The following is a 27,594-nucleotide window of genomic DNA, read 5'->3' on the forward strand; positions in this document are numbered from 1 at the left end:
TCTGTTAAGTGTGAACCGTCTACCTCTATGTTTCGCACTAATATTTACAATGACCTTTCCATCTAGGATATCCAACGACGTCTCTAATATTTCCAACCCCAGTAACCCAACTAACCCATCTTTCCCAACCCATTCCCCATCCACCGTGAGGGACAGACCCGTACTTTCTTAAATCAAGATACCAATCATAATCTTCTTTGTTCATTCCAGCTCTTTCTATAGCTGATATCAGTTGAGGTAATCTATGTTCCCTTAATGATCCACCTGCCATTTCACCTAATTGTGGGAAAAGAAGATCAAAACATTCTACTGTTTGTGTTTGTCTTCCTCCAGAATCATCTTGAGGAGGTGTTGAAGAGGAAGGTAACATGTAAAAAGGTTTGATTGAAGCTGGATATCGAGTGATGAAGACTGGTCCACCAAAATGTAAAGCTAACCATTTTTCATGCTCTGTTGAAATTCCTTCACCCCATTTAGGAGGTTGATGATCGAATGGTTCTTCTCTCTCATGTATATCCGAGATTAACTTTAATGCTGAAGTATATGTTATGCGTGTAAAAGGTTTATTAATGATTTGACGTAAGTGATTTAGAGGATCTGATTGATTTATAGTTGGTTGATCAGGTATCTTCTCATGATCTTCTGTAGCAGAAGCAGAAGTAAGTTGATTATCGAATATTGATTTAGCTATTATCTCCAAATCCTCTCTTACTCTTTCACCTCTTTTATTACCATTATCATTCTTCGTTGAAAGTATTCGTTCAATAGTCACTTTTACTCCATCTTCAACTACATCCAGTAATTGATCCAACTTGTCCACAAATGCAATCTCACCTTCCAACATGTAGAATTCTGATAGATGCCTTGAAGTCAAACTTGGTTCGGCCCTAAAAGCGGGTGAGAGTGTATATGTTCGAGATAAGGCATGTGTCGGACCTTCAAGATGAAGTTGACCGGATACAGTCAGATGTACGGGATGCGGGAAGAATGGTTGCGTCGCTTTAGAGGAAGAAGACGAGGACGAAGACGAGGATGAAGACGAAGTCGACGATGATGAGGGAGAGGGTTTGTTGTCGAATAAAGTGAAGACTTCTCCAGCACCTTCACAATCCGATCCAGTCAGTATAGGAGTATGTATATGTGTGAAACCGTTATTCTATGATATTATACGAGGGATACATCAGTATGGTTTGGTTTCAAATTCCTTGAGGATCCAAGTATCTGGCGAGACTATAGATCGGCTTCAGCATTCAGCACTCACCTCGAACCAATCATGCCAATCTCTCATTAGAGCATCTCTTATCCTCATAACAGCGGAGGTCTGAGACGTTCTAAATCGAAGATGCGCATTATCTCGAAGTACAGATGCAGGAAGCGATTTCTTCTGTATAGGATATGTCTACGAATAAGTGTTTAAAAGGAGTGCAATGTTGTCAGTCATTCATTCAATCTCATCCGTTCAATCAAATCGGATCAAAGCAAATCAGGTTGAAGTTGAGTAGTATAAACTATGACATACCTCTGGATCTGATATACCTAAAACATTTATATCTTGAATTAACAATTCTAAATCTTGTCCTTTGCCTCTTGATTTTTCCAATTTTCCAATCAAGTTGACACTTGTTCCGTTCGTTAAGCTACCATTCATTAATGATTTAAGAGGAAGAGTCAGTCATTTCCTTCCTTTATCGATCCCCATTACCCAATACCCAATACGAATGTTAAGTGTGAGAGAATCTCACCCTTCAGATTTCCCTTTACCTTTCAGAACAGCTTGTAAACCTTTTCCGACACTTCCATCATTCACTTCTAGAAACGACACGTTTTTATGACATCTAATAGATTTTATCCATCCATTCACTTCGATCGGTGGTCCACCCTCTGCTGCGTCTGCTGCTGAAGATTTTGATGAACTCGATGAAGATTGCGAGGTAGTGGAGGTCGACGAAGAAGACGCCTGTTGTTGGGCGGATGAAAGGATATTTCGTAGCGTAGGTGGGAGCGCCGATAATCGAATAGGTGAACAACGCATTTCTACAATTCACAGCCCTCTCCCAGAATCAGGACCGTTGAGTAAATTTTCTTGCCTTGTGATGTTGGAATGAATAACAGAAATATAGACTGCACATTTCGAAATCTCCCAGATCTTCGTCGAAGTTTGACTCTACGCTCACTTCCTCCACTTTCACTTTCACTTTCACCCGAAGACTCGCGACTGACTATGAAATCATGCTGGCGACGAGAAATGCTGAATATAAATTACTTAGTATTCCTTAATATGCATATCAATTTGTATTTACATGTATAGCAATGATGTTGATCTACTTCTACTCGTGCACCATTCCATCGCGTATACCAAGCCTACCGAGAGTATTCATATATACAAAGATGAGGATGCAGAAACGTCCAAGATTCAATATCCAAAAAATGTTCATTTACGGATTTAGATTAATTGAGTGTCTATACAGCATAACCGAATCCACCAGCACCAGCGCCAGCACCACGACTGTTGACGTTATTTATAGTTCTTCCTTGTGATAGACTTTGACTTTGATCTTCCCATTGATTATTCGACATCTCATCATCGTTTCTCTTCCTATTGTTATATCCTAGACTTCTCGAAGTTTGAGCTTGCATTGATCCAGATGTGAATACATCGTTGTGGGTGGTATTCATATCGAAACTACCTCTTATAGGACTAAGCTCATTTCCATCCATATTTGGACTTGTGGGATTACTATTACCTTTTCTAGGTGATATATTCCCAGATAAAGGTAAGCTTTTCCTTCTTCTAGGTGAAATAATCGAATTTCTTCTTGAAGAAGATCCACTTCCACTCGCATTTGCATTTGGAGATATGATTGGACTATTTTCACCTGACAGACTAGCTCTTTTAATGTCGATTGAAGTCCTGGATAATCTTTGAACTTCCCTTTGGATTTCCTGTTCGGCATTTGATAAGGTAGGTGAATTGAATGATGAAATAGGTTGTTCCGTATGAGATTGATTGTGATTGCTGTTATTATAGTAATTATAGTTCCTAGGTACATCCAGACCGGGTGAAAGTTGTCCTGGATCTGATAGCTGTCTGCCAAACATTGAGTGCAAATGAGGTCGACCTTTATTGGAATTGGAATTGGGTGAATTTGGTATACTAGAATTATTGATTAGATTTATTGACGATGGATTATTCTGATATTGATTTTGGTTCTGGTATTGTTGTTGAGATTGAGGCAAGTTAATTGGTGAAGGTGGATAACTGAATAGACTAGGTGTATTCGTACCTGTACCATCATCTGATACATTCGGTGATCTTGAATAATCTTTTCTAGGACTAAAAGTTAGTGCAGGTTGATAATTACCCCTTTCATCATCTTCGTAAATTTCATTGGATTTCGATGTAGTCGTCGTGAAATGATCAATCAGACTAGTTCTTCTTTGAGGATTTCTAGTCTGTGGTAAAGGTACAGTAGCTTCTTCTTCTGATATATCCTTGTTTAACAACCTTTTTGAATGCCTTCTACGTTTGATACCTAATTCTTTCTTCAGATGACCAGATATCCAAGCTTCTCTGACTATATCTTTATCTTTTGGTAAGTAAGATTGTTTGAAAGCTGATATGCACCATTTGGGTCCTACCGCAATTACCCAGGTGAGGATTATAACCGCCCAGAATGAAAAGGTTCCATAAATCACTTCTGCCACTCCAGCATATGGTAATACGGCTAATTGCGAGTAAATTGGAATCCAGATGAAAACCAGCAAAGTGGAGAGGATAATGACTATCCAAGTGACTACTGTCCAGTATCGACTATTGATTCCAACATAAGAATTGGCAGCTAACACACCGGCGACGGCAATGGTACTCCCAATATCATGCAGACAGTTCGTATCCCTACCACTTGAAGACCATGTTTCTCCTCCTCCGTAAGCGAAATAAGGTATGAAGAAGATGACCAACGATTGATATACTCCATCAAACATGTACAGCCAAAATCGTGTGCGGGTATATTCTAATCCTGCAATTCCTCTTTTATATAGTTGCGGGAACGCCATTGCTGCTATTGCGTTTACATCTTGATCGAAGGCTCCCATTATTCCTACAGGTAATGAAGTGAAGAAAAGGTTATACAACATTAAGAATGTGTATTCAAAGAGATATGTTGCGTCGAAAGAACTGAAAATGAGGAACCAGAACATTGATATCGTGAAGATTGCGTTCTTGTAGAAAAAGCTTTATCGTCCAACGTCAGCAAACTACCCCAGGAGATATACTGCCCGTCACTCACTTGGAATGCAGGTTTGCGACTCTGACATAAGACCATCTTCCATGAACCAGTAACAATCTCGTCAGGAATCTGAATTGACCAAAAGCGTAATCGGCCGACATGGCGGCTTGAGAACCCTCTAGACCGTAGAGACCGACACCAACATTGGCTTCTTGAATCATGGCCACATCGTTGGCTCCGTCTCCGATTGAGAGTGTCATCGCGTTGCATCCTTCTTTAACCTAGATCAATCATTTTAGCATTCAACTTATGAAGGTACAGCAGATGTACTTACAAGTCGCACTGTCAAGGCCTTTTGAGAAGGGGAAACACGACAGCATATGACAGCTGAGCATTGGGTTCCCAGACTCAAGAACAAAGATTTGAGACTTGGTTGAAGAGCATATCTAAGACTGTCACCATCTATGACGACGGCGAAAGTAGCTTGGGAATTCATTCCTGATTTGATTGCTCGCTTTGCTCCAGGAGTCGTTGGAGGTCCCAATACCGATGCGATTTTGTTCAATCCAGCTTCGATTTGAGCTCTTGCACCTTCTTCTGAATCAGCAGAAATGATCATAACTTCCATATCGTTGGTCAGGAGATTACAACTATAACCAATTTCGATGGCAGTTTGTAGTTTATCTCCTGTCAGAATCCAAAGTTTGATCCCAGCTCGATGTAACATGGCAATAGCGTCAGGTACACCTTCTTGTAATTTATCTTCTAAAGCTGTTGCACCTAAAATCGTTAAATCATGTTCTACCAATTCGCTTGCTTTCTCGATTTCACCTTCTCGATCGACTGTAGCTGCAGCTGCTGCGTCATACTTCTTCGACCAATCTTGGTATTCTTCCTCTGACATCTCTCGATAAGCGATACAGAGAGTTCGCAATCCACCATTAGCGAATGTTTCGAGATCTTTGAGAGTAGTCGCTTTGAGTGCTTCATCGTGATTAGGATCAAGTCGACCATAAATAACACTATCGGCTCCTTTACAGAATAACGTAATCTTCCCGTTGGGAGCTCGGGCTACCACACTCATACGTTTTCGACTACTGTTGAACTCAAGCAAGCGGAGAGGTGTCCATCGTTCAGGAGTACCAAGCACTTCGATGTCGAGGTAAGTGTTGTTCTTGTTGATGAAGGGGAATCCAACATCCCGAGCTGCAGCTACTAACGCCGCTTCATCGGGTGATTCTGCTTTATAATCCAGTTCATATGGTTTCGCAGGATCAGGCGTATCGGAAAGGACTGAATGACAAACAGCTAGAGCTCGGAAGAAATCGATGATATGAGGTTGAAGTGGATCAGAGGAATTTGACATGTGATTTACCAAATCAGGAGCGATGAGTGTCAATTTGTCTTCTCGCAGATATCGGTTCCGGATGGAATGATTCATCATCTTGAGCATTTTGCCTTTCAGTTCATTCAATTCGACTTCTTGATCTTCCATAGCTGGACCTGTATCCTGTCCATCTCGCTTGGCGGCACCCATCATAGCTTCCGTCATCCCCTCACCGAAAACGACACCTTGAATGGAGCACTTCTTAAATTCCATGATGTTCTGAGTGAGTGTACCGGTTTTATCGGAGAAAACGTATTCTATTTGACCAAGATCATCTGAGATGTTCCATGTTTTAGGTATACAAGGAGTATCATCTTTGAAACAAATATCAGCTGCGGTCAACCTTTTAAGTTCGCGGTAGCTTACATGGCTCATAATACATCTCCACATCTTGGAAAATGAAGTACGCTTGAATAGTCTTAACGATTTCAACGGTGATGTACAGGGAGATGGGAACGATGTTTTGGAACACGATGAGGCAGGAGAAGAAGATGATGACCGAGTCGAGGTAAATATTGTCACTAGCCTCGGCACCAGGTTCGTATGATTCAGCGCTCGTTTTTGTTAGTGATCGATACCATCCATCTGTTCGGTGGCATCAAGATCAGCTTTCGCCTTCAGGGATATAAGAGTATCGATGGACATACGAAGTAAAGCAGTGACCAAGCACAGGAATACCAGGACAACGAAATTCATGATAACGTTGAAGTTCGTTTCCTTTTCGATCTTGCTCCGTTTCGAGCTACGAATCAATCATCAGCCAACCATCAGAATGATCACCCTAATAACATCGCTGAAACTCACGGTGTATCACCTCCATTCATCATGATTTTGGTATCGGCACCGGTAAATACGACCATTCCAATGACCCATTTTGTGTTTCTTACAGAGCAACCTCTCAGTAAAAGCTCATTGATGGTGATACCTTCTATCCTCTCTTCTGCTTTACCATAAGCATCCGCGGGAGTATACCTGAGTACACCGTTGTAAGTATATAGGTTGACATGAGGAGGTTCGGAATCGACGACGAATCTAGCATGTTCCATTTCTTCTTCCGAGTTCATTGAAGAAGTTGCCTTGAGCGCTCGACGGATTTTCAAATTCGTTTCTCCATCCAAATTCTTAGTTTCGACGAAACAGAGATCATCGGCGTTTGAAGTGGAGAGAACGATTATGTCTGCAGGTACTTGTTCGTTATCTCTTAAAAGGACTAGATCACCAACTTCAAGCTTTTTCCACAATGTCCTTTCCCATTGTGCGTTACCTGAGTTTGGTCTACTCCAATCGACTACTCCGTTGCTCTTTCTAGATACCATACTGGGCATACTTGACGTCTTTCTCAACATGAGCGATTGTCTGAACCCATTTCCTCCAGATATGTCCGGCGTAGAGGCCTCAGTGATGTTCAATGATGGAATTACTGTCGAAGGCATTGTCGATAGAGGATATGACTCTTTGTCTACTACGATAACATCTAATTCCTCTTGTGGATCTTGAGCCACTGCTTTTTGGTTACCCTCCATCATTATTTGATTTCCCGCATTTCCTTCTCTCTCTCGAAGTTTTCGGACTCCTTTTGTTGTTTTACCGGGTACTGTAGACACCATCAACATGAGGTCGTAGCGTCGTATGGATTTCTACACGACCAGGAAATTTATTCCCCAATCACGTTAAAGCTCAACTCACCTTGACCAATATTTAACAACTTTTCCAACCAATTTCTAGGATCTTTAGGTTGATTCCAATTCCTCCAACTTGTTAATTTAGTAGTAGCGGAATTATTAACTTCATCATCCAATTGAGCTCTTCTCCAATCTTCGAAACCATCTTTAATGGCTGTCATACCTAAAATGAATATCAAAGGTAACATTCCAATTTGAGCATTTGGTGCGCCGAATACGCTAAATAACTGAATTATAACACAAAGCAGGAAATAGATATTCGCAGCTCTTCTAAACTGTTCGAATAAGTTTTTAGGTAGAAAAGTTATTAAAGTATATTTTGAGGTTCTCACTTTATTTCTAACATATCTTATTATTGGATCACCTTTTTTATTCATGAGATTTGAAGGTAAAGGTATATTAACGTATACTGATCTACGAGGTAATGGTGCTTTACCTTTACCTTTACCTTTTATCTTTTCCATGAACGTCGCCGTAGTCGTCGTGGTCGTCGTCGTTGATGGTTGTACTTCAGGTATTGCAGGAGGTGTTGGGAAAGAAGATTGATGCTGAGACTTTGATGGAGATGATTCGAATTCAGTATCAATGGTAGTCATAGTACCTCTTCTATGATCTGAATTATCGTTACCACTTAAATCTATTTCCTCGTTCACAGACTTTTCTTTCTTCTTCTTACTGGTCGTAGAGATTGTGGATGATTTCCTTCTTCTCATACTTTTAAATAAGTTTCTCCTCCTTTTAGCTCTGTTCTCGGCTGCCGCTTCAGATCTTATGGATTCAGCTAACACTGAATGGGCTGTACGAACTGTCCTCAACCTGAGTTCCGGATCGATAGACTGAGGATCAAAAACATCTTCGCCTTCTGAATCATCGACGTTTAGATATGAATTTTGGGGTACTGAGGAAGATACGGGATTTGGGTTAAGTCGTGAAGAGGATGAAGAAGTAGATGGTTCCATGGCGTAAGAAGATGAGCTGGAAGCGAATGGATCGTTTGGATATGGTGGTCGAAGATTTGACATTGTGGTAAAAGATGGCACTGGTAAAATGAGTGTGATAGGCTGGAGAGATTGTAAAAAACAGTTGATAAGCCTATGAAGTCCATTGTGGATTTGATTAGTTGTGGGTTATTCTATTGATAAGAGTTGATTATTCACTCACCTTTTGTTTCCCTATACCAAGCTTTGAAGAGATGACCTTGTATGTCTTTCCCTTTTTGGTGGGTATGACCTGGGTGATATGATGTACTTATCCCATATACTAGGATGAATTGATAGATACACAGATCCCGCCACCGTGTTGCCCGAACCGATTACTATATTATAAATGAAAGACTAGGAACCCTGATTATGAGTCGTCAGGAGACTTGGAACCGTGATGAAGGAAGATTGATAGATAATGTTACTAAGGAATGTACGAATCTTGTTGTGATTGTTTGAGTAGGTACGTGATATAGTTTGATATGAGCTGTTGATGTCTTTGAAATAGAATGTCCAAAGGATTTCAATGAATGGAGTTTTTGTATGTATCATATCATGTTAAACAATATCAATCCAGAAAAAGGAAGTGGCAGTTGTTTTTCATCTCTCTTCCTTTGAGGGAACGTGTTACTTGGATGATGCTCTGATCGTGTGCTTGTGATGTATCCTTGTAGTATGGCGTTGCCTAAGTGAGTGTAGGATGATGAGTTGAGATGGTATCTCAAGACAGATTGGTGAAAATAAAAGATCATACACGTATCAAAATTGGATTGATAATCTGTTCGGCTTTGATGAGAATGTTGCGGTGCATATGACTCTAGCACCCATTCAGGAACACATACCGAGTAGTTATTATAAAAGTCACGTCGCGTCTCATCCGATAAGACCCCCCCCTTACAGTGTGACATGCACTTTTTCTTCTCTCTTGGCTTAAAAATCATCCATTCTAATAGGAGGAAACCCTAATGAAAGGGTCTTTCTTGCCTTTCTGCAGTCAGTCGACGTCTGCCTTTTCATTCTTCTCGGGACCCGAACGTACCGTGTCAAAATCAACGCTTATTATTGTACATACCTCGTATAAATCATTTCTGGAGACACCGCGAACGCGTTCGTTGAACGATTTAACGCCCGAAGCCGACGGTCATCCGCAGGATTGTGCCATGGATCACAGTTGATGCTTTTCACCACCAAAAACCCTGCAGGTAAAGCATGCAGTGCGTGAATATGAACATGGGATAAACTACAAATACAACAACACGATGTCGATGCGCTATCTAATGATACACCATGCCTAGATTAGATGGCATGCAAAAATCAATCCCATCTCCTCTCTCTCGGCGTGAAAAGTGATCTTTCTTCTGATCCCAATATGATGACTTTGATACAACTCCTCCCTGTTTAGGCTCAAATCCATCTTCCGTCAATTGATCTAAATCCTCGCCCGCCTCGTCCATTTGAGTTTGTGTTTCTGAGGCACTTCCATTCCGAGGTGGTTTGAGTCTATGCAAGAACCTCAAGAAACTATCTTTTCCTTTCCATCCGGTCTTCTTCATGATTTCTTCCATATCAACTTCGTTTCCAGCCTTGACATCCACCAATATTCTAGCTCCGATAACACCTTTATCCCAACTCTTTTCGTTCCCTCTAGTCGTCAACTTTCTCCAGGTTTCTTCCACTTGATAAGCATCGCCTGTTCTATCGGACATAGCGAGATTGACCATCAGTCTTCCTACCGCAAATGATTTTATCGGTATTTTGGCTTTCATAGAAGCGTTGAATATTGATGAAGCAGAATCTAAATATCCCGAATCAAGTAATGACCGTAACATGATTGATATAGTTCTGCTATTTGGTGTAATCCCTTTCTTGATCATTTCCCTATATAATAGAATTGCATACCCTAAAGTTTCACTGTGACTTAATTGGCCTTGTTCTGGATCTGGTGATGTTCTCGAAGAAGTGACCAAATGAGATAAAACAGTGTTAAAATTCTTGATTGGATTATCGTTCTTGTCCATACTCACCTGTTCGAGTAGATGGAAGATCTTAAATCGATCTTCTTTTTTGGAAGATTTAGATAATTGAGTAATGATAGTTTCTATCACTCCAGAACTGAGCGATTGACCTTCCGATAGTCTCTCAGCTAATCCAAGAGCTAATTCTGAGTCTTTGATCCCACCTTGACTCAGACCTTGAACCAAAGATAAGATCAATGGAGATGTTGAACCATATGAGGACCAAAGATAATCTTTGATGTGTCTCTCTAGTAAGACCGCTCTTGACGGACTGGCTTTAGTACCTATTGCTCGTATCAACATCAGAGCATCAGGTCTTCGAATGGGTATACCATCAGCCATTAAATCTGTATACAGTCTGGAGGCAAAGTGTAAATGGAGATTTGGTGGAGTGAGTGAGAATTTGAACAGGGTTCTCCATGACGAAATATTCTTATGTGACCATTTGAAAGGGGGAGAAGCTGATCTGGCATATTGATATATTTTTCTTGAAATGATGTAAGCCTCTGTGGATGGTAAAGCTAACGATACCAATCGGAAAAGAGGGATGATCGATTCCGAATGAAGTCGAGAGGGGATCTGGGCTTCATGAAGTAATCTGACGAATCGAACGATGAGTTGATCGATTTGATCGATTTCAAAGTCGACAGGTGAAGTACGTCGAGCATTATATAATGCAATAGTGAGGGATGTGATCAGAGCATTACAATCACCATCTTCTCTATGTTGAAGAGCAGCTTCAAGTAAACGTAGTGCCGCATTTAGGCGAGTAATCGAATCTTCTTTCGCGGAAAGAGATACTGATATACCTCGACCTATCATCTCTCCTATACTCAGATTATTGGTTTCTAACAAATCCAAGGCTTTCTGTACTCTAGTTCTTGATCGCTCAGAAACGATATCCAATGCCTGATACAAGGTTCGAACATTGTTTGAATTTGTATCAAATTTCAACTCTTTCAGTATTGAAGCGATCACTTCTCTGATCATTTCCAGTCCGTTTATACCTTCTTGGGCAAAAAGATGATTGAGTTTTCTCATCACTTTCACCACATGTATTGTCTTGATATCCACACCTTGAGTCATACAGATGATCATACTCGCCAAAGACCTTTTGAGACCTTGCGTTGATCTGGTCGAGGAGTTAGAAAATATATCACCTATATAAAAACCTAATCCTATTGTACCACCTTTCTTAACCATCTCTAATACAGAATCTTCAATTGACGTAATCTGATCATTAGCATCTCCTCTTGATGTTTGTAAGATGCTGTTTATCCTTCGACGTTGAACACCTAACCAACCTCTTTTAAGCTCATGTGATATGTTTCTCATTCCGATCATTGCTTCTAATGTCATCCACAATTTCCTGATTAATCTAAAAATCTCATCACTTTTCTCCTTTTCCTTTTGTGCTGAATCGTTTTCTATGCGAAACCTTCTCATACCAAGTCTTAGAATTTTATTTAATCCTTCACTACCCAATATGTCCAAAGGCATACGACATTTCTTAGCTAATTTCAGTAACATTTTCGTCCTGGTCCACCCTCTAGCTTGTTCGACATGATCTACTTGATGTAACAATAACGATTTGAATGTTTCATCAGGTATATAAGGTCTTAACGAGGGATGTAAACCCATATAGACTGACCATGATTCATCAGGTGTCGAATAAAATGATAATGATAAAATCTCTAAATGCCTTTTGAAAGGATATGAGTTAGGTGAATAAGGTAAAGTAGGTGGTAATGGTAAATGTGGTGTTTTACTCGTATATGGTAAAGGTATTTCCACCATTTCTTTGTCTTCATGGGTGATATCCTTGAATCTACTTGATTGTATTTGTGGCTCTGATCGTGTTTGTGTTTGTGCTTGTGCTGATGGAGATGAAGAACTGTTGGAAGAGAAGAAAGTTCTTTGGGATATAGTAAATTGATTTATCGTAGTTGAAAACCATTTTGAACATCCCGGTTGATTAGGATCATAAGTACTCCTGATCCCAGAATTCAAATCTACACTTCCTCTTCCATGTGTAGAGGAAGGAAGTTTGAGTCGTAGACGTGGTTTAGGTCGGAACGCCGTACCTAGATAGGTAGCGGCTTTGGCCTTGTTTGACATTTTCTAATTTTGCAAAAAGTCGACGCTTGTCTGTATTACAGTGTTGAAGAGGGTCAGTCAGACTTTCCTTTCGACGGATACTGTATTGCACATGATCTCACGTTATATTCTCTTCAATCTCATCATTATTTTCGAATGTATCATCTGCTCTTTCCCGTCCTGTATACGTTTCAATGTCATTCATAGTCATTCAACGAAGGACATTTTCATCTTTCCAACTTTTGTTCGGCAACTTGCAAGATAGACAAAGGGATATGATTTAGGCACGTCCGTTTCGGTGTACCATGCAGAGGAGTTTTAGGCATGCAAAGTGGCAAAGATCTTACTTCCCCCGGTTGATTGTATCCTCCACTTTGTCAGTCCACCTTCACCCTCTCATTTTCCTATTTTCATTCTTGACCTTCGAATCTTCCTTTCCTCCTCTTTCTGCTCATGTCAGTCTTCACTATATGGATGCAGCACTGAACGATACATCTGACTAGATATTTCAGGCTCATCTCCATTAGACCAGGTGAGTTCGATTATCCTTCTTCTCTGGCGAGAACAACAGTATTTCCAAGTTGCCATACTTCCCATTTGGCGACGGTATTGTCCCTTTCCTCGTCATCTGTTGTTGTCCTCATCTCAGTTCCCTCATACTTTTACTACACTATCAACGGCCCTTCTACTTGCTTCCATTATCCCCCACATGAGGTGCAGTGGAAGCCTACCACAATTTTTGTGATCCTTTCAACCAATCCCATTTCTTCTCCTCACCTTCCTTTTTCTGTTTGCTTAAGTCAGCTCTCATTCGAGCTTCCTTCCACCTCTCTTCCCCTCTAGCAGCTTATTGTAAGTTGGAAAAACTGATGATCGAATTTATCAAATTTACTTCTGCAGTCATCAATTCTACTGGACATGCCCCAAACCCCTCATCAAAGTACAAAAGATCAACTTCGACACTATTCTAACATTCCTTCTACTTCTGGTGCAACTCAAAGAGCAAACGAAAACACTTATATCCATCTTCCTCCAGGTGTCATTGGTATAGATTCTAACATGATCATCATGACTTCTGAATCTACTACAACAATGCCTCAAGGTAGAGTTTCCCCTATTAATGACTCTCAACCTGATTCAAGTTCTAACAATGACCAAAAATCGAAAGTCAAATTACTTACTTATGACGAACATCTACCTGGAGATGGTAGTACCAAGAAATCTCAAACGAAAGATCAGGGTCATCCTGTATATCAAGCCCGACCTCAAATTCAAGTTCAAGCTCAAGCTCAAGCTCAAAATCAGACCGAATCATTTGCGGACAAAGCTAATGTGTCGTCTACCCGTCAAGGTCAAGCCCAACCTCAAGGTCAATCACGAGCAAGTCCCATCGGTTCCAGAGCTCAGCCCGACCAGAAAGGTCGTTCAAATATCCAGCCTAGCAATCAAGGTACTCACACTCAAGGTCAATACCCTCAAAGCCCCCGTATCAACAATCCATATTCCGGTACCCACCAAAGAACAGCTCCTAGCGGACATCCCAGACAGTTTATTCCTGAGCCTCACAGGACAAACATTAATGTATCTACTATCAACGGGTCAAAGAGAAGTGCCCCTCCTATCTCTCTTCTGCCAGGTGAAGTCTATTCATGTCTCACAGCGTTGTGAACCAAAATCGTTGATTGAATCATGTTGATTACAGGATATCTTGCCAGTTCTCAGTTAAATACTAAACAAAATCAGCAAGGGGGATACATTCCTACCGCTACCGCTACCGATTTGGAGCGTAGGAGGGGCAGTCTCAACGAGGTGAGACTGTCACTCATAATACTGATGGATTTTCACTAATCTTTGCTCGATACAGACAGGACTTCGTCAAGGTAAAAGAGGCACATTTTCTAATGGTCAGAGCTCTCCTCAGCAGTCTCCAGCCTACACGAATGACCAGCGACGAGCAGTCGCTCGAGGTGTTCACACTCAGACATCTGTCTCACACCAAGGTGGTATTTATGCCGAATTGGTTTGTGACACTTACGAGGATTCTCAACATGAAGCAGAATACTCGGAAAGACAAGTCCCACTTGAGGCGATCGATAAGTATCATAATTTCGACACCTCGAAAAATCAGTTGCCAGTCCCTTATCACTCCTCCTCGATGAGAACACAGCCAGCGTCATTGCGCAGAAATCAACAGCCGTCAGGTCCCCCCTCTAAACCTCGTTCCTATGACAGTAATAATCCTCACTATCTCCATGCCAATCAAGTCGAAACACAAGAGACATGGATCTCCGAGGACCCCGTAGGGACTGAAAGACCAGTAACTGAACGTTCCCGTATCGAAATCGTGTCAGGTGATTTTGGCGACTTTAGTGATGACGAAGTCCCCGATTTTGACAACTCCGACAACGAACTCCCTCTTGCACCATCCGCATCCAAGAAGAGAGTCTACAGCCAAGGAGAAGAAGAGGCAAAAGACGGTGAATCTGATTCCTTACCTTCTATACTCGTAAGTAAAGTTTGATAACCTTAAGAATAATGACTGCTGACAGATGTATAGGACGGAGGAGAAGCGCTTACACTTGCTCATACCCCAAGATCTCGCTTCAAGATCCCTTGGGAGCTGAAGAGTCATACCACGATCTTCGAGACTATCATTAATAAGGAGAAAATCTTCAAAAACGCTCTTGAGATTGCAAAACAGCCTCAATACACCATTACCTGGAGCGAGGTCGGAGGTAAGATATACTGTGCTTTTGTGAGAATCCTCTTAGAGTTGACTTTCACGCACTAGACAATCACAAACTTCAAAGTCAAGGTCTCAATGGCGCCCATCATCATTATGGCGAATTCGAGCTTGGTAAGTCCTACTTGTATCAATTTCCATGAGACTGACTTCTCGGATTTTCAGCATTGAAAGAGCTCGTCAATATCAAAGATGACGAGCTCAAGCGTAAGATTGATCTCACAGAGAGATACGCCGATGCGGGTTCTCATCTCTCCTACCAATGCGTTAGTATGGAACAGGCTACCAGGAATAACAAGAAGAGAAGGTTCGGCAGTGAGGTCGATTAAAGTGCAGGTTTCAGGTAAATACATCAAGTGTCGAGCTGCTAGTCCTTAATGTGTACAGTTACACTCTTTTACCTTTCCTTTTCATCATCGTATGGTCCTCACTCTACTGTTATCATCGTCGTATACACTTGTACCATATCTGTCATCGCATGCATCATCCCTCCTACCCTCATCTTCATTCCATTTGCAATCAGAGAAGAGTGAATTTGATGTTCCATCGGAAATAAGCGAGTCCATGTGTCATTCGGATTCGCACGAGCATTCAACAAAAGTAATAATGCAATTCCATCCTCAGTTCTCCTTTCTTCCATCAGCTGTCAGTCTATACCTACTCAATCCTTGTACTGTCAAGATTGCGCTACTTGCCACTGAAAGTCGAAGCGAGAATGTCTACATCCGATCAGCCTCAAGAACCCATTGATGGGCTTGATTCAACGGGCGAAAACGCTTTAACGTCATCTTCGAATTCGAATACTTCACCCAAAAGACCAAGAGCGAGATTAGGTCCAACTGAGATTGTTCAGCTTCCAGCATCAGATTCCGAGCCTGAAGACGATGATGATATAAATGTGGAAGGAGCAGATTCACAACGAGAAGGAAAAGGAGCAAGCGAAGGCGATGGCGATTTCCTGAAAGATTATCCTGATGATACTGAGGTAAGTCATCTTCACTTCTTTTCGTCTTTGATATGATTTATTCTTCTATCAGTACGAGTGAAAGACATCTGTAGACACAAGATGAGCCAGGTGCAATTGAACACATATTGATTGACATCTGCTTTCATTGATGATGTAGGATCTACAACTTCAACATTTAAGGATCAAAACGAATGCTTTATCAGCATTGAATATCCCAAGATTCGGAACACATCTCAAGAGATTATGTTTGAGACAGAATGAATTGACATCTCCTTTACCAAGTGATGTTTTTGATGGTTTAGTCGAATTGGATGAATTAGATCTGTATGATAATAGATTAGGATCAAGAGTCGATGATGATGAATTGAAAGGTTGTAAAAATTTAACGTGAGTTATTGGATAATCCTTTCAACTTGAAAGTTGGAACTACTTCAATGTAGTTCCTACTATGATCATCTTTCGAAACGAACAAATCCCCTTTCCCCTACAGATTCCTGATCATACTCTTGAGCAGAGCATGACATTGGATCAATAATTAACTGACAAAAAACCCTTGTGAAAATAGCTCATTAGATCTATCATTCAATAATCTCAGACATCCACCTTGTTTATCTTCTTTAACCAAATTGACAGTCCTTTATCTCGTCCAAAATAAGATCTCACATATCGAGGAGAACGATCTGGATTGGTGTAGTGGAACCATAACATCTATAGAATTAGGTGGGAATAGAATTAGATCGATTGAGAATTTGGATAAATTGACTAAATTGGAGGAGTTGTGGTTGGGTAAAAACAAAATTAGGTCTTTGGAGGTGAGTGTTTGATGAGATGAAAAGTCTCTTTTGCCGGGAATGAGCAAAAGTTGGGAGATGGCCGGGGGGTGACTAGAGGAGGGGAGGAGAGCAGAGGGAAAGAGACAACAAAGAGAGAGCAGTTGGGCAGCGGGAGGAGAGAAGAGTGCTCCGTATATGGGGTAGGCGTTTGCAGAATGGCATTCCCAAAAAACGTTCAGAGATCACTGGACTAGAAAAGCAGTCGGTTGAGAGAAACTCTCGCTGACACGGGTTTTCTCTCTCCATTTAGAACCTTTCAACGTTCTCATCACTTAAGATACTATCGATTCAATCGAACAGAATCACCAAACTGGAAAACCTCGACGCGTTGATCAACCTGGAAGAACTATATCTATCCCACAACGGTTTAACAAAAATCCAAGGATTAGAAAATAACGTGAGTTGTCAATTGTCACTGGCATATGCATTGTCCTCCACAAGTCAGAAGTCGAGGAAGGATACCCCATCCCTATTATCTGAGATGTGTGTTCCACAATACCGACAAGAATATGCGCTGACGACGTACTTGTCCCAACGCACCTATAGAAAAAGCTCAAGACTCTTGATATTGGTAATAACATGATTGAGGAGATTGAAGGTGTATCTCATCTGACTGAACTAGAAGAGTTCTGGGTGAGTTCTTCTTTGATAATGATTCCACCTTATGGAATTATCATCATCATCGTGACCATGAAGACTCGTTGATATAACTTATGCTGATCCAAACTCGTTACATTCCATCCATAATTCCCATTCTATCACCTGTTGTTCCATCTTCACCTATAACCGCATGTTCCGCCGTGACATAAAACAGGCAAGTTACAACAAGATACCAAATTTACAATCACTAGATTCTCAATTGCGTCATTTGGAAAATCTAGAAACAGTTTATTTGGAAGGTAATCCTTGTCAAACAAATGATATGACTGGATATAGAAGGAAGATCATTTTGGCATTACCTCAGATCAAACAAATTGATGCTACGTGAGTTTTGAGGTCCCTTCGTTTGAATGTATAAGGGTTTTAGAATTGTCCGTTTCGACAGTCACGATCACCATGGGAAAAAAAAGCTGACTTCTTTTCTTTGACTGTGTAATTACAGATTCGTCAAACTTTCTTAAATTTGAGTCTTAAGAGTCATCCTCGATTCCCTGTCATTTATCAGCGTCGGTGAAGACACATAAATATATATAGCATCTGGAACGCTGGGAAAAGGCTTAGCGACATATCGTCATCTCATTTGTACAACAAATCATGAAAGTAGATACCCAGAAAGCAATAACCAAAGTCAGTGAGTCATATATACGAATCCAAAGCAATGCGCTTGAAACATGTCATGAATATAGATATTCGTATGGTGAGATCATGCATATCATCATTGTTTTTGATGAATATACTGTTTACACAGAGAGGATAGTTCCTCTGTTTCCTTTGCCCACCTTTACACGGACGCTATGCAACAGTTCATGAGGCAACAATGCCACTTTCCTTTTCAATCCATTCTCCTATCCCTTGCACCGCTGACGATATTGAGTATCCATGTCGAGTAGATTGAGCTCTCTCATCATCTTCCGTGTTGAGAGTGACCTCACAACTAGTTTGTTTACGTTCAACAACATTTCTGGAATATGGAGGTGTAATCAATCGCCACCTGGACGATGGGATACGATAGCAAAGGGCGCGATAGGTCCAGACAGGATCAATCAGCCATCTCCAACTGCTGAGCACGATTTAAACCCTCCTTCTCTTGCCTTGTCTCTCATCCCCGCCTTCAGGAGCAGGTGAACCAACAGGAGTAGCTTTATCTAAAATTTTCAAGGCTTCCCTTACAGCGGAAGTTTCGATATCGAAACCTCTTTTCCTTCCCATCCCACTAGTCGTGGTGTTCGAGGAAGTACTCATTGGTTTATGGCTGATTGTCGTTGTCGGGGAAGTCGGGTTCGGGTTCAGATTATGATGCGTTGACGATAATGGTGAGGAAGGCGCAGGAGAAGGTGAATTCATCGATCCCAGTACATTAGTACGTCTAGCTACTACATCTGCTAATAATGCCAAAGAAGCAAATTTCGCATTTGGGTGAGCCTAATTTGGATAGATGATTAGTCACTATTTCTCAAGATGAATGGTATGATGTATGCTACAACGAGAAAGTATACTCATACTCACCTTAAGTTGTTTCCACGCTTGATCAGGTCTCAATTTCGTATGGTCGTCGTCATCTTCATGATTTCGATAATCATCCGGATGATATTCGGTATGCATATGCACCATCGGTCTATTCATCTCCAAATTTGATTTGAGATTTGATGTCAGACTCGATTGTTGCTCACTGACATTACCTTCATCTTCGTGATCGCCGAAAGACGATGATAATCCGTTCAAGACGATTTCACCTGTGCATGAGGTTGAAGCTCCATGATGTCCGCCACATAGTTCTGGATTACCACAACACGTCATTTGAATTGGTGCCAAACCCAGATGCTCTTGAGGTTCATCGTCATATTGATCGTGTTGATAAGACGGAGTATTCATCTTGTTGCTCTTCAGAGGGACAGAAGAAGAAGAAACAACCTCTTGCGGCGTAGGTGAAATCAATGATTTGATTGACATACATCCCCCTGGACCTGAGCAATTACCGCATCCTTTTGGTTTTGTAGAACCTTCAGTGCCTTCAACTGCATCCGGATGAGAATCTTCGAACAGGTGTTGACAGAACTCTCGACCTAATAAGCGAAGCATTCGTGAGCGAAAGTCAGCATAATTTGTAAACTGATAGCGAAGGGACATTTTGCTCACCGAAAGAATCATTTTTGCACGCATCGCAATTATCTGGATCACCGGTACATACAGCTTCTGCATTGGGTGATATGTTGACGGTCGTAGTGGTGACGTTGTTCAAAGTCCATATTGACTGTTTGCCTGTTGTATAACTCTTGGACTTCAACCTTAGTGGCATGGCAGCAGCTGAACTAGTCACTCTGACAACAGTGGGAGTCGTTGACGAAGCAGAAACGGCTTTATTGATTCCTGATGAATTGGAGTTATTGCTCGGTGTATCGGAAGCAGCTCTACATGCGCAGAATCCACCTCCTGCACACAATCCACATCCATCGTCTAGTGCTTTGAATGATTTAGTGGGAGAGGAGATCCGAGGGGACGAAGATGAAATGATCGGTTTAACGTCTTCTTCTTCTTCCCGGTCAACAACTACACGACAGAGACATTCATCTGTTGAATGACATAATCCGCACGTAGAAGGCTGGACTAAGGTGATATCCCTTCTTATAGCTTGATTGGTATGCATGATGGAAGTGGAGGTAGATGCGGATGAAGGACCTTGTTGACAAGGACAATCAGGATCTGGGTTAGGACAAATTGGACAATCCACCAAATCTCTCTTTTGAGGTACTTGTATATCAGTCGGTGCGACTGGATACGAGATGCTATTTCGTTGACGAGAAGGTATTGAAAAAGAGGTTGTTGAAGTTAAAGTTGGTCTTCTACTTCTACTTGTTATTGGTGATAGACCAGGAACTAAAGAATCGATTGTATCTTGATCAACTTCCATTCTCACAATCGTAGATTCAATTGATCTTGTTGAACCTTGTTTCTTCAAAAGGTCAATTTCATTCTTCAATCCGTTCAAAAGATCTTTGTAATTCTTCTTCTCCAAGTCCCATAATTCTCTTTCACTGTTGAAATCCGTTGATTGTTTGTTCATGATATCAAGTTCATTTTTCAGTCTTTCGTTATCTGCTTTTAAAGCTCTTGCTACTTCTTGTAATCTGACATTTGAATGGATCTCATTGGCTTCATATTGTCTCAATCTTTCTTCAAGTGTCTGAATATAGTCTGTTCTTCTAGCTCTATGTGCTCTTTGTGAAAGTCTGTTTTGCGATTGACGTTTCTGTAGCAGGGTAGTCATTGCAACTCGTCAGTATATCTATAAAATCAACGAAACTCTGAAGAGTGGATTTATTGGCCAGCAACGATCGAGATAAGGTTGTGGTGAGATGCATCCAAAAGGAACGCTATATCAACTCACATTGTCAGGTTCCTCGATACTAACTTTTCTACCTGGTTTAGCTCTTTCAGGAAGGACCCATTCTTTACTTGGTTTAGCGAATATTTTACCTGCGGATGAAGAAGTATCCTTTCCCGATATCGATGATGGTGCGTTCATCTGAGAGTTGGAAGTGGTGGAGGAGGATGGTATGGGTATAGCGACTGGTGTAGAAGCGACTGAAGAATTTCTAGATATTATCGTTGGTCTCGGTGATGGTATACTTGGAGGTGTCATTGCCAAATTTCCTTTGGATACTAATTTCGAACTTGAGCTCGAAGTCGAATCAGAGCTTCCTCTGAAATTGGAATGGGTATGAGACTGGACATTTGATGGAGGCGGCCTAGAAGCTATTTGAGGTCCGCTGGGCTTTGACATCACTGGTCGTTGATTAGAGGATGAAGAGGATGAGGATGGTCGAGGTTGTACTTGAATTCTGGAATGTGTATTGGAAGATTTAGGTAACATGTTTGGTCGAGTGGCGAGTGAGGATTGAGGTCTGGATTGGGGAATGGCGACTGACATTTCTACTATTCATGAGAATGAAGATGGTTGGGGATTAAGCAGGGGTGTTGAGTTGATAATGTGATTGAACAGTGTCCAGGTGGTTTTGGTATTCTTGTTTTGTTCAACGAGTAGAAGAGAAGCAAGAATGATGAATCGTGTAATGAAGGTTGCTATAATCTCTAACCTTGAGCTGTCCACTAACACTGGTTTGACTGTATTACTCATAAACGAGGGAATCCAACTACTTGAAAATACAATTTTTGGTTGGGTGGGGATGTGATTTGTGGTCCGATAAAATCCTAAGGGAGAGAGGGAGTTTGTCTAATCAGATAGCGTTTTTCCAATTACATCCAATTTTTTCCTCGAATCGTCTCTGTTCTGCCGGCCTTGCTTTTAAGTTTCTACAATGGGATATTCTCATTCATTCTATTCCTTTATTCCTATTATTATAACAATAATGTGATGGTCGGCCGATAAAGGGATGAATCAAGTCAGGAAAAATAGGATTCTTGGCGAAAGATTATAAATTGTACAGTACAACTAAAAGATTTCGATTGATCTCTTGAGATTCGTCTATCGCCTATACTCATTCTAATGACAGTGGAAGATTGTGTGGACCACCTGACTGGATAGGATGAATGTCGGCCGATGTGGTCTATGAAATGTGGACGGAGTAGGATGATAATTCAGCAAGTACTCTAGTAGTGAGTTGTGAGAAATGAGTAGTTCAGGGTCTTCTGGTCGAAAAAAAAAGGGGGGTATATTTTTTTATCAGATAAAACTCAGTTTTAGTTAATACGTTATTGGTTACGCAGTGCGATATCATCCGATTCATTCCATCGTCTTACGCTTGACATCGACCAATAATAAGACATCCAATAAGGAACTATAATCCATAATCCCCTGGACGCATTATCAGATAACGAAAAAGATCTTTCTTGAATGACGTTTGATGCTGTGTTTGAATTTCGGACTGTACACCCGAAGTCAGCCGTTGCAACTCAAAGATCAGTGATTGACCATAGGATTGCTGCGATTACCGACCACGAACGGCGCAACGATACATATTGCTATACAACGTCATGGGAGAAATGCATGCAATGTGGTCAAGAGCTGTATAACGCTTTGTCGGGCCGATGAAGAATCTGTTACAATGAAATGAAAAACGTATGGTGAAGTGTACTCGATCAATTCAACCATCCTCTACAAGTTGCAGCTCCACACAAACACGGTACTCGAAGTGAGGGATCAGATTCGAGAGGGAATTTATAATCGTATAGGATCTGAGGGGATGAATAAAAGAGTGTAGGAGATTCCATCCGTCAGTATCTTCAATCTACCGTCTACCAAAAAGATAGAAAGACTAACCTCTTCTCCTGGATGCAGTGTTTTCTCCGCGTATATAACGATCTGAAAGGTAAAGTTCAAATCAACTCAAATCTTCTCCGACCCAAAATGTGAAACTCACCTTTGATTGACCATTGACTTTGATGATCTTCGCATTCGCAGAAGGATCGCATGAATGATTGATCAAACGACTATATCAAGTAGATGTGATCATTAGCATATATCTTCTCGGTGATAGTTCAATCCGTTTGTTTTACTTACCTCACACTACCTCTAAAAGTAGCATCACAGACAATATCATTATCGATTCTGAAAAGATAACTACTTCCGATACCTTGTTTTAGATATCTTTGTTCCCTTACGTCCGCAATTGCAGCTCTACAAAGTTCTCCAACATATTCACAAACCATTTCACCTTGATGAATAGTTTCCATCGCGTATAAACCGTAACCTTCTATAGCGGATCTCGCGAATCTCAATTGCTTCTTACGTATACGTAATTGGTTGAAGGCGAATAGCTCGGAATCTGTTGCAGAAACAGTTGCAGTCTGTCTGTTTTGGTCTCTACCGGCTAATCTAGCTGTACGTCCAGTGGTCACTCCTATTGACGTATCTTCAACTGCTGCTGTGGCTTTATTACGTTGTGGTAGATAAGTCGATTTGGAAATTTGTGGGATCTTTTTAAATCCTTCGGCTCGCCATGACCCTGATGTATGATAGAGAGGATGTTCCTCATCCAACATCAATTCTTCTGAATCTTCGTTGAAGATGGGTTCGACACCCTCTTTGGCAGCAGCTAAAGCTTTACCAAGCCAATAAGCGTCTTCTTCGTCTTGAACGGTCGAAACAATGAATTTATCAAATTCAGATTTAGGTCCTTTCTTCTTCCCTGTAACTTTCTTGGCAGTAGGTTCAGGTTCGGCCTTATCTTCAAGAATTATTTCGGCGACTTCAGGTTCGGGAGGAGGGAGAATTTCGATGGTTGGCTCGATCGAGGGAACAGGTGAGTCCAAACGAGCTTTCTTATTCTTCTTCGTCACTTTAGCTTTTGCAGCAGGTCGTTTCTTTGCTTTTCCAACAGGTGTTTCGTCTTTTGCGGTATCGATGGTCACGGAGACAGAATCCTTTGTAGGAAGGACAGAATCCTCGTCGATATCCATATCCATATGCTTTTCTTCGTGCAGAGCTTTTGATTTGGGATTTATGATGGATTCGTCATCAGATAAGGAGGAAGCACTGGAAAAGGAAGGTAACCTCTTCTTCGGTTTGATCGGCAGAACATCGTCGTCACTACTTCCATCGGATTCAATCACCTGCTTCTTGATCTTGTCAATCTTGACTCTATCAGCCTTTGGCTTGGTAGGTATGGGTGCAGGTCTGTTTTTCTTGGTGAAAGTCAACAGTCTCCAATCTCCTTTTTGAGCAATGCCGCTTCCAACAGCTGGAGCAGAGTCTTCTTCTCCCGGCTTCTTAGTTGCCATAATTGCTGACGCTGAAGAGGGCATTTTGGCAATCAAAGAAAGGCGATGACCATGGATGCTGGTATTGTCAAGTACGCTCCGAGCTCGGTGTGCAGAAGAAGAATCGGAAAAGAGGATATACCATCCAGTATGATTATGCAGAATCTATCGTCAAAATATTCAGCTGGTTGTTCTCAGTGTAGAGAGAGATACGATGAGGACAGCTCACTTGAGAAGGTTTAAAAGTCTTGAAATGATCTTTCAGATGAGCAACATATGTTTCCGTTGGGGGTAATGATTTCGCATCAATGTAGACGTGAGCTTTACCATTAGCTGTCAAAGCTTCTTTGATCTTTTCAGCGGCTTTTTCATCTTCTTTAGTAGTTTGAGGGGCAACTCTTCCTCCCGCAACTCTCCTTCGTCCATAAGGTGATCTTTCGCGAGATTTATATGCTGGTCGATAATCATCGCTATCTGATGAGTAATCGGAAGAATACGATGATGCGTAAGAACGTGATCTTGATCGAGAACGTCGTCTTTGATTCGGAGTGTAACTATCGGCATAATCGTATCGTCGTTGATCCTGGTATGTTTGATCAACATGACGAGTGAATGGAGCTGCAGTGAATGAGGAAGCTAGATGTTGGACTGAAGTATCTGGTCGAGCGGGTAAACCCATAGGTCGACTCGGTAAGGAGACTGGTATGGGACGAGAGGGAAGTCCGGGTCGATTAGGTAACGATGAATATCTAGGATTATGGTATGAGACTGATGGCGAAGGTCGATATGCTCGAGAAGGGAATGATCCAGTCAGAGGTTTAGGAATAGGTGGTTGTATTCTCGATATTCCACTTTCTGCTCTTGGAGTTTGTGCACCTGCTGAAGAAGGTGTACTCGTTCCTACTGCAGCAGGTACAAGTGATGGTGTGGATAAGGGGAATGTAGGCTTGGAAGTTGGAATAGGAATGACCTTTGGTTTAGGTGGATATCTTTTCTCCATTTCCTCTTTTACCGCTTTCTGAGTCCTAATTCCTCTTCCATCCAAGACAATCTTGATCTTTTCATTTCCCGTCAAGCTGATTCTTTGTCCATCGCATACTCGAACAACTTGACAAGCGACATCATGAGCAGTACCAGGTCTGCCATGAGGTGGTCCATCAAATTTCACCCAACATATTCCTAACTGCATCCCTGATTTCGTATCCATCTTAGCATCTATATCTTTGATCCTGCCATACGGTCGGAAGAACTTGCTAATCTGATCAGTCGTAGTCAGGGGACTCAATCCTGTAATGAGAACCGCAGTTGGTGGAGGGGGAGGCTTAGGACCGGTTGAATACTCATCCCACTGAATTTACAGATCACGTCAGCTCATCTGTCCATCCCATATTCCTATTCGACCATTGCGAATACTCAAAATACTCACGTCATACTCGACCTCGTAAAATCCATTTCGGCATTTCATAGTTCCCCTGCCTTTCTCTAACTGATCTTTATGGATAGCTTTTCTAGGATCTGAGATTTCCACTGGTTCACCATTTTCTATACCGTCAAATCTTTGTTTCCCCTTGACAATAAGGAAGCTTCCTATTCCAGGTCTTGGATTCACACATGCTGGAGGGGTATAAGGTGGAGGAACATATGGAGGGGTTGGTGCTTTGGATGGTTCTTCCGGTGGAGGAGGAGGTGTAGAGTCTTGAGGTTCCATCACTAAATCTTCATCTTCATCTTCGTCTTCATCAGATGGGGTTCTTCGCCGTATTGATAGATCTCTGAAGTGAAATGAAGGTGGGGCGGGTATTGAAGGACCTGGAGATGGAGGTGCTGGTGGTGGAGGTGAAGGGGGTTCGATAGGTGGTGGTGATGGTGGTCTACCTATACTACTTGGAGGTGAAGGTACTCGAGAAGAGTAAAATGATCCGGGTGCTGAAGGTGGTCTGGACGATTGAGGTGGAGGTGTCGGTAGAGGTGAAGGAGCTTGAAATGGAGGTGAAGGTGGAGGAGGAGGTAGTTGTTCTTCTGGAGGTGGTGGAGTTGGTGGTCTACTATTGAACGGTGGTGTCGGTGGTCTTCCCAAAGGTGGTGTCGGTGGTCTACCATCTGGAGGTGGTGGAGGAGGGGGCGTCGGTAATGGTGGTGTCAATTGATCAAACGGTAAACTGTGTTTCAATTTATCTTTAGTCATATCTAAATGTGGTGGTTTAGGTCTGATAAACCCATTTGTACCATTCTTCATATTCGCATTGTTGTTGACACTGGAAGATGACGCACCGAACGAGATTGAGACTTTCACTCTTGAAGCTTCATCCGTAGGCAGGAAATTAGATATATACGATTTGTCAGAGTTGTCTTGACTGTGATTATGACTTTGACTTTGAGGGTTTTGTGGATCGACCGATACAAGTGTTTTGATCAATCTTTTCTTTGGTGAAGTAGGTACTCGTCTTGGTGTATGCGTATTTGTCAATAATGATGATGAAGAAGAAGGAGGGAAAGAGGAAGTAGAAGGAGATGATAACAATGATGGACCTGATGGGATTGGTTTTTTATTCACACTTGGTTCTGTCGTGTGTGATTTTGATGATCCGTTATTCGTGCTTTTACCATTACCGAATATATTGGTATTTGATAAAGCTGAATACGAGGACGAGGACGAAGACGATGATGGATGTGCGATTCCAGATCCAACAGTATTCGATCTAATCGTAGATGTGGAAGTAGACGAAAATGGTATGGATATAGGTGATTGTCTAATTCTTGAAGGTCCAGCTTGTGATTGTGGTTGTGCTTGGGTTTGATTTGATATTTGCGTTTGTGGGAAAGTGATAGACACTTTATCTTGTCTTACACCACTAACACCATTGGAAAGCCCTAAAGAAGAAGAGGAAGATTTGAGAGCTGATGGTCCAGTCGGTATGATACCATTGGAAGTAGTTTTTCTTAAGGCTTTAGGTCCTGATGGAGGTATCTTGGGTCCTGTAGGCGGTATTTTACCACTACCACTACCGCCACCACTTCCACTAGCAGGGGAAAAAGGAGCCATTGTTCTGGCTCAAACGAGTGTATGCCTCTCCATGCGTGGATAAAAGTATCTCTGTTGATCTATCCTGCTGTGATAGGGAAATGGAATTACGCGTTTTTCGAGGATATGGAAAAAAAAAGAGGAAAGAAAGGAGAAGGAGTATGATTGTATACTTGTAGAACCCGCTCGATGATTCGCACTGTATGTTGTGATCGTAAGCTTATGTCGATGGTAATTTGTCCATCCTTCTGGACAGATTCTC

General features: G+C 41.6%; 7 protein-coding genes across 7 annotated transcripts; 2 read left to right on the top strand and 5 right to left on the bottom strand.

Annotated features, from left to right (window-relative positions):
- Nucleotides 1-37: 37 nt before the first annotated feature.
- On the bottom strand, nt 38-2,032 carry IL334_004829 (asparagine-tRNA ligase; the record flags this gene model as incomplete). Its single annotated transcript, XM_062936544.1, has 4 exons — nt 38-1,156; nt 1,262-1,399; nt 1,520-1,637; nt 1,743-2,032. The coding sequence occupies 4 exons, from the start codon at nt 2,030-2,032 to the stop codon at nt 38-40; spliced, it is 1,665 nt and encodes a 554-aa protein (XP_062792595.1).
- A 428-nt stretch (nt 2,033-2,460) lies between these two features.
- IL334_004830 (uncharacterized protein) lies at nt 2,461-8,320 on the bottom strand (the record flags this gene model as incomplete). Its single annotated transcript, XM_062936545.1, has 7 exons — nt 2,461-4,234; nt 4,290-4,510; nt 4,564-5,930; nt 5,983-6,201; nt 6,264-6,358; nt 6,421-7,210; nt 7,303-8,320. The coding sequence occupies 7 exons, from the start codon at nt 8,318-8,320 to the stop codon at nt 2,461-2,463; spliced, it is 5,484 nt and encodes a 1,827-aa protein (XP_062792596.1).
- A 1,232-nt stretch (nt 8,321-9,552) lies between these two features.
- On the bottom strand, nt 9,553-12,411 carry IL334_004831 (uncharacterized protein; the record flags this gene model as incomplete). Its single annotated transcript, XM_062936546.1, has 1 exon — nt 9,553-12,411. The coding sequence occupies one exon, from the start codon at nt 12,409-12,411 to the stop codon at nt 9,553-9,555; it is 2,859 nt and encodes a 952-aa protein (XP_062792597.1).
- Nucleotides 12,412-13,308: 897 nt separating this feature from the next.
- Nucleotides 13,309-15,462, top strand: IL334_004832 (uncharacterized protein; the record flags this gene model as incomplete). Its single annotated transcript, XM_062936547.1, has 6 exons — nt 13,309-14,026; nt 14,093-14,199; nt 14,255-14,896; nt 14,948-15,125; nt 15,182-15,247; nt 15,299-15,462. 6 exons carry the CDS (start codon nt 13,309-13,311, stop codon nt 15,460-15,462), a joined length of 1,875 nt encoding a protein of 624 aa, XP_062792598.1.
- Nucleotides 15,463-15,848: 386 nt separating this feature from the next.
- On the top strand, nt 15,849-17,921 carry IL334_004833 (uncharacterized protein; the record flags this gene model as incomplete). Its single annotated transcript, XM_062936548.1, has 6 exons — nt 15,849-16,118; nt 16,258-16,487; nt 16,666-16,912; nt 17,184-17,330; nt 17,480-17,566; nt 17,748-17,921. The coding sequence occupies 6 exons, from the start codon at nt 15,849-15,851 to the stop codon at nt 17,919-17,921; spliced, it is 1,155 nt and encodes a 384-aa protein (XP_062792599.1).
- Nucleotides 17,922-18,664: 743 nt separating this feature from the next.
- Nucleotides 18,665-21,521, bottom strand: IL334_004834 (uncharacterized protein; the record flags this gene model as incomplete). The annotated part of the gene is made up of 4 exons (XM_062936549.1): nt 18,665-19,015; nt 19,100-19,656; nt 19,730-20,840; nt 20,979-21,521. 4 exons carry the CDS (start codon nt 21,519-21,521, stop codon nt 18,665-18,667), a joined length of 2,562 nt encoding a protein of 853 aa, XP_062792600.1.
- Nucleotides 21,522-22,690: 1,169 nt separating this feature from the next.
- On the bottom strand, nt 22,691-27,353 carry IL334_004835 (uncharacterized protein; the record flags this gene model as incomplete). Its single annotated transcript, XM_062936550.1, has 6 exons — nt 22,691-22,786; nt 22,872-22,913; nt 22,972-23,041; nt 23,112-24,475; nt 24,540-25,658; nt 25,737-27,353. 6 exons carry the CDS (start codon nt 27,351-27,353, stop codon nt 22,691-22,693), a joined length of 4,308 nt encoding a protein of 1,435 aa, XP_062792601.1.
- Between the last annotated feature and the right edge of the window lie 241 nt (nt 27,354-27,594).

The sequence above is a fragment of the Kwoniella shivajii genome, chromosome 6, assembly GCF_035658355.1.
Source record: "Kwoniella shivajii chromosome 6, complete sequence".
Classification (NCBI taxonomy): domain Eukaryota; kingdom Fungi; phylum Basidiomycota; class Tremellomycetes; order Tremellales; family Cryptococcaceae; genus Kwoniella; species Kwoniella shivajii.